General features: G+C 29.9%; 1 protein-coding gene across 1 annotated transcript; it reads right to left on the reverse strand.

Moving 5' to 3' along the window:
* Nucleotides 1–2,313: 2,313 nt before the first annotated feature.
* Nucleotides 2,314–6,550, reverse strand: LOC111612681 (putative fatty acid elongation protein 4). Its single transcript, XM_023353928.1, has 2 exons — nucleotides 6,497–6,550; nucleotides 2,314–3,252 (listed from the first exon to the last, which is right to left on the reverse strand). The coding sequence occupies exon 2, from the start codon at nucleotides 3,183–3,185 to the stop codon at nucleotides 2,367–2,369; it is 819 nt and encodes a 272-aa protein (XP_023209696.1). The 5' UTR covers nucleotides 3,186–3,252; nucleotides 6,497–6,550; the 3' UTR covers nucleotides 2,314–2,366.
* Nucleotides 6,551–7,205: the final 655 nt, after the last annotated feature.

Here is a 7,205-nt window from a genome sequence, read left to right on the forward strand (position 1 = left end):
GTATATGTAAAATGAGAAACAGTTCCTTCTAGATAATAACAGTAAATGTAATAGACAAAGAAGTGCAACTAGGATACGCGAGAGAGTGTTATTTCAAGAATTCCTACTTGAAGATCAGGGTTTTGCAGTTGTAGACGATACCACCCACGAGTCATCACTACAACCAAAAACTCCCAGATATTTAATCTGTTTAACACTTTCAGGCAGGTTTTCACAATAACACGTATACCAGTAACAATAGCCGTGCTGTCCTCCTAAGATCAATCAAAATTCCCTACATTTATCGTTATCCTCGCCATAGTAACGTTAGTACGCTACGTACAATTTTATCTGTTGACAGGATAGGCACTCGAAACACCGCTTCCTTTGACTTTTACACATGTATAACGAAACAAATAAATAATGGTACCTTGTTACGACATTGTTTCTTATAGAAAATGCGAAACAATGTGTTTGAATAACACACAACTTCACTAAAAATTCGATGTGCTGTTTATATATCTGTAAGACGAAAAAGTATTCTTCGATCCAAAAGTCATTTGACCAACTGTTTAATAATCGTATATGTCCAAGTACAGGCGTTTCTATATTTTATATTAAGAACAAATAAACAATAACTGAATTGCCATACGTGGAGACTAATATGTAATTATATAAGCACGACCGAAAATTAGTTAACCAATTATTAATACGTCTGAGTTTTATTCGTTTCAGGTAATAGAAACATTATATTGAATATTTTCTACATTGATAGAAATAACTGGTATTATGAAACAGGAAAAACACTGTGTTGTAAAGTCTGTCTAATTATTTATCAATTGATTCATTAAATTGTTTACAATAGCAGATAAGTTTCTAAAGTTCGTGCCTATCGATATAATCCTAATTCAATAGCGAAGTTGAAGCAGAAGTTTTAAACGCGAAAACGTATACTGTCATTGTAAATTTTATTTTCGGCATAGCGGAAAACTGTATATTTTGTTTTATTTTATAGATCAATAGATATTTAATTGTACTTGAAATATTATAATTGTACCTTTTATGTGAGTTCAGTATCTGTATGCACAATATAGCCTACATACATTCAAATATGAAAAAATAACAATAATCAATATGTCATTTTTCTGCATAATGCTAGATATTAATATTGTATAATGCAAATGTAATATTACTTGAAAGGAATTGTCAACCAATTTTTTTCTAAATATTTTACAAGTTTTTAATGTTAAGCAGAAAAATATCTTTTCAGGACATCTCTTGGCATTATTTTTTTGTGTTTTTAAAAACACAATTGAACATAACTGCTACTTGTTTTTCATTTGAATCCATAAATATCTGCGTAGACCAAACCAATAAACACTGGTAATTAGTCTTAAAGCGGTTGAATACTTTAACTAATTGGTGTTTTACTACATTACTGAGTTTAAGCACTGTGAGTAACTGTGCACTAGATATATAATACGAGATAAATAGTTTATAGTATTTCAAACATTTAAAAGACTCTATTTATTATGGTAAAAAGAACAAAAATTACGACTTTTATATGTCACCTGACGAAACTACATTTACCACATTATCGTTCTCTTCTATTGTTTTTTTAATAACATAATATTAAAATGCATTATAATTCGACATGTTTTTAATTTATTTCAACATATTTTTGAATTATTTGAAATGTGTTTAATTGTTACTTTTATTAATATAGGCCTATACTTTAATTATTGCATTAAATTATTATAATAAAATTACGTACTGAAAATTGTTGGTTTAATCAAGCCATGGTATTTTAGTACTTATTTCATTCGTGATTTCAAAGATCACTTTTTGTTGTTTTATATTATAAAATATCGAACAGTAAATAAAAATATATTAGTAACAATTCACATGTTACATTAGCCTATGAACTTCACGACATTTGTAACATTCTTGTTGATACGATAGAAAAATTAAATAAATTCGAGGAAAAAAATTAAAAACATGGCTTTTATAAATTAAATATATTTTATAAATAAGAACACCACACAAAAAATTCTAAATATTTATTTAATGTTTACAATTGTAAATGTATGTATATGATACAAGATTTCCATTCCCATTTAACGGTATAACTCAGATACACAAAAATAAAATATATAAATGTAAAAGTGTAAAAAAGCCATTAATGATCATTATAAAAATTTGATAACATAACAATAGGATATAAATATTAAACAATAAAAATTATAAAATATTCGCGTACTAAATTTTCAATATTTATGATATTAGAAAAAATGCGATATAAGTATGATTATTATTTATTATGTATTAGGCTATATTAAAAATTTTTTGAGTAATTCAATTTTGAGTCAATAGCACGAAACAACGTACTATTGTGTTTTCTCTTTTTCTTCGTTTACCTTAGGTCTGCAAACGTAAGATTTATAAAACAATTGGGTAAACAAATACAAATATGACAGAGCTACAACAAAGCAGAATTTTAAAATATCAAAAGGAGTGTCGCATTGATATTCATTTAAGAGCAACCAATAAATCCAACATGTAAGCATTACTCCAAACAACATATGAGCAACTTGAAACCCCGTAATGAACATGGCAATTGTCGAAGAAATTTTAATCCCCATGCATTTTACAGTAAAATAGGTATACATTAATGAATGTACAAAGAGATTAACGTAGATAATCATGACTAGATAGCTCGATTCTTTGTAAGAAGCATACCATGACATAATCAACATAGTAGGATGATGATAACTGTAAAGAAACATCAATTTTCTTTTATGAAGTATTATCATAATCGTATCTCCCAATTCCCAAAGTTTCGAAAACACAAACAGTGCAACCCAAAACAGAATCGGTGGTGTATTTTCTACAATACTTTTGTTACAAACTATTTCGTAAAAAGTAAAATGTTTAAATTGTTCGAACAATATTGGAATTAATCTGATTGAGCTGCAAATACTGTAAACAGCCAAAATCCCGTTCCATATGGTGAATGCACGGTTGAAGTTATAAGAAGGTCGATCTTTCATGTAACGCTGAAGGATCTTGATGGCCAGTACATACAAAATGGATATGAAAATGGAATAATGCCAGTAAGTGCGAAAGAAATTTCTTAGAGCATCAGCAGTGAAAACTGTTTCGAAAAAGAAAGCTTCAACTGTAATCGTTTTGTTGTAATTTTTCATTTTTGGATAACGTCGTAATGATAAGATCAAATCAAACAGTTGAATAAAATCTATATTGGATTAAATCCTGTTAAAAAAAATAACCACATAAATTATCAATGTTATATATTATTCATTTTAAAACAGGTATTGCAATATTTAACTGATTTATATAAGTAATTATCCATAAATGAACCTTCAAAAGTGTTAGGTATATCTTTCATTTTTAGCATTTACGAGTACAGTCGACCCCCCTATAATTACGGTCCCTATAATTACGATTCCTATAAAACTACGAAAAAATATACGTATTTTGGAAATGTTGAGTCGGATTAGTGTAGAATTGATTAATTTTATGGAAGAAAACCTTTCAATCAGCCGTAGTCCGTAAACTTGACACGTGTCGGGCTGTGATTGGAACGACTTGTAAGAAATCGGATTCCTAATAAATTGGAACGTATCTATATCTTATAGGGGGGGTCGACTGTATAGAATTTTACTACTGGTTAGAAATTATATTTACAGTAAACAAATTAATAGTATATTTTTACTTTGTAAAGATCGAAATTGTATTTAAGATGTATTCTCTGAAGTATAATTCTTTTTCATTGTGATGAGTTCAGAGAAGATTTTTAACCCTTGTACTATCAACTTTTTATTGTTACCCTGCATAACACGGCGTCAAGGATAGCCCCAATAGTTTTTAATAACATATTTACGTAGATTTCAATTGTACGGTTTTATTTCTACTTAAACTGAAATTATAAAGTGTTATGTAACTTATTTTTTATTATACAGAAATAATATATATGTGTTATTTTGATGCAACAGTAGTGAAATTTACATTTTACTGCGGTTGCTAATTATATAATATTACATTAATTAATACAAGTTTTGTATTAATGGCAGTGTTATTAATGTAGATAAACGCTTTTCAAGACAGGAGACAGGAATAGCGATGGAATGTTTCAGATATTGCTTTAGCCACTTCTACACAGCTTATAACCTATCAACCAGTCTGTGGTAATTTGGAGTAACACAAATAAAACGAGATTTACACCATCCAGTTACTTACCAGAAATGTTGAGGCTGTAGTAAAATTTAAGATTATTTTTCTTCTATTGAATTAGAATATTTGCATCAAACTTGGTATTTTTTTTTTTTTTGTCAACTGAACAAAAACAAACATAATACTAAGTTAGTTTATAGAAAAACCCTATTTGAGATAATTCTAATTAAGTTTACATGGCATTATAGTCTTTATTCATCAGCATACCCTTGTACTATATCAGCTTTATTGTGTCAGCTCCCTTTGACATCTATTCTATTATATATAAGCAGAGTCGCTAGATTAACTGGTTCTTCCTCTAATAGTTGAAACTTAGTTAGAGTTAATATTTGCCACTAGTAATTAAAGAATATAGAAAGTCAAAATACCAGTTAATCTACCGACTCTGGTTTAAGTAAGCACATAAGCACGTCTTCTCCTTTATACCTTATAAACAGATAATCCTATTATTTGTTTAATCTATTATTACTTTATATTAATTAATTGTAACTTGCACTCAAAATCCTTTTTATAAATTATTTTCTGTTTAGACAATTATTTTCTTTTACTTTCATTTTTCTTAAATATCCTAATACAGTAGAGCGTCAATTTTCCGAATCAATTAGGGACTGGGCTTGTTCGTATAACTGATATTTCGGATAACCGATTATGCACTAAAAAATAGTTTAACGTATTAGATGTTGAAATTTTTCTCCGTTGCGTGTCCTTTCGCGTTGAATTTTCGTCGATGTTAAGCCTAACGAAGACTATTGTATCGTTAAAAATTATTTTTTTATTTTGTACAAACAAAATAAATATATTAAAAAATATAAAAACAATAAAAAATTATACTTCAGAAGTTAATTTAGTATAAAAAACGTAAAATATTTGAGTAGCCCAAGACATAGCCAAAGATTACAGCGCCACAGCACTGGCGAAAATTTAAATTTGCCGACTGGAATTCTTTCGGATGATTGACGTTTCGAATGATTGACTTTCGGAAAATTGACGCTCTACTGTATATACTAATTTATTTATTGATTTATGATTTGCAATTTTCATTTTCAATAAAAAAAAGGCTACGGTCGACAGTATAAGCAAGATTCAGAGGTTAAAAAATTTCGAATTTCTTGCAGATTTCACTCATATACACAAACTTTGAAAAAGTTTTCTGTTTACATTTTACACATTACTCTGAGCTCGCGGATTTTTACGGGCTTTTTAAAAATCCAGATTTTCTGTTAATTGTCTTCGGAAAAAACCCGAAGAATTTGTACTAGATCGGATTTCACCGATTGTATAACGACTAGCTGAGAAAGTTTACAGTTAGGTGTGAAGAATGCATGTCATCCTCAACAAAAGTCAATCACGTGACAGTTTTCCCATGCTAATAATATAAAAGCTCGAATCTCCGGAAGCTCAGGGCGACATCGGAGAAAAGGTGACCAGCCAGAATCTCCATATTAGAGAAAGAAAGAAAAGAAAGCTCAGGGCGATTCGTCATAGGAAGTTATACTTTGTGATAGTGCCCACCTCGACTCCCGAACCTCCATACAGCGGACTTGATCCAGCTACAGAGAGAGGACATCGGCAAGAAGACACGGAAGATACCACACCCTTCCATACAGACGACGTTCGCCAAACTCTCTCTTCCACCGAGAGGTATTTAGGAGTTAGAATTTGTAAAAGCGCTCTCTCTCGAACTAGAAATTAGGCCAGCGACATAGCTACGAAATTAGTCGACATATTCTGTAAATATTTTAATATAACCGCATTTATCCTTAGTAGTAAGTTCACCTCTTGTAGTTTAGATTTAGTTATTCAATAAATGCTTTGTTATTTTGTTAACCTGTCTCCTGTCAATTAAGGACCCCTGCCGACTTTCCGACGCACTCCCCACTCGATTTGTCCTCCTAGCCATCCAACAGACTCCGAGATCGGGTTTAATCAACCTGTTGCCGATTAAGTGGTCAGTAGGAGATTAACCCCTGACCCACGGCTTATCTCACATTACTATACTGAAAGGGCTATTGTTTATTTAACATAACAGTTTGATTATTACACTAAAAATGTAAGAATTTTTGAAAAAAAATAGTTGCTGTTTTTGCATTTTAGTGGTGCAGTAATGCGCAGATTTTACAGGTAACTACTAGAATTTTACTTCATTTGTTTTAAAACATTAACAAATATTAAATCATAAAATGATAATTATCTACGTTAAAGTTGTAATTTTAGTTATTAACAATTGAAAATAATCGTTAAAGTTAATTTCTATAATACTCACCAAATGTCTTCTTTATACGTTCTCTAATTTTAAGTTATAAAAGTGTGTTCATTTACTTACGACTACTTTTATGAAGATAGGTTTTTTATCTAAACCGAAAACATAAAAAAAAATTTTAACATAGTATATACATCCTGTGGAACATACTCAGACAGTTTTCATTCTGTACGTAAATTGAATAATTTCATAAATATTTAATAAATAAGTATTTTAGAATCACAGCAATAATTATTCATTTAAAAATTTTTAAATGAGCAGTTTTTATATTCTATTCTAAACATTATTACAGGGGCCTATCCCTTTTAAATTTACAGGTATTCATTTAGATCTGAAGTGACACTTCTGTGACACGAAACGTGTATAAAAACTGAACTAGGATTTATGCACTCGAGTCTATTTAGAAGAGCAAGAGATAATGAAGTATTTCGCCACGATATTCTCGTTGTGATTGTAAATAGTCTATCGGGAAACAAGTAGCCAAGCAAAGTGAACCGAACCACTTAACAGAAGAACTTAATTCCATTTTATTACATTTTTTGAGTCATAGAAAAAAGAAACTCGCTTTAGATATGGACAATTCATAACGAAAGTTTCGTGACTGAGAAAAACATCTCTCTACGTTAATTCTGTACACATTTCACTCTTTGCCTCGTTTCATCTCGCACGAGGATTTAAACCCTACATTATCACTAGAAATTTTTCGCTAAGC

This window comes from Centruroides sculpturatus, unplaced genomic scaffold (genome assembly GCF_000671375.1).
Source record: "Centruroides sculpturatus isolate CEXI.00-Female unplaced genomic scaffold, Cexi_2.0 scaffold1666, whole genome shotgun sequence".
Classification (NCBI taxonomy): Eukaryota; Metazoa; Arthropoda; class Arachnida; order Scorpiones; family Buthidae; genus Centruroides; species Centruroides sculpturatus.

Bases quoted from the DNA above. Each gene is read 5' to 3' on its own strand.
- LOC111612681 (XM_023353928.1), bottom strand. From the start codon at position 3,185: ATGAAAAATTACAACAAAACGATTACAGTTGAAGCTTTCTTTTTCGAA.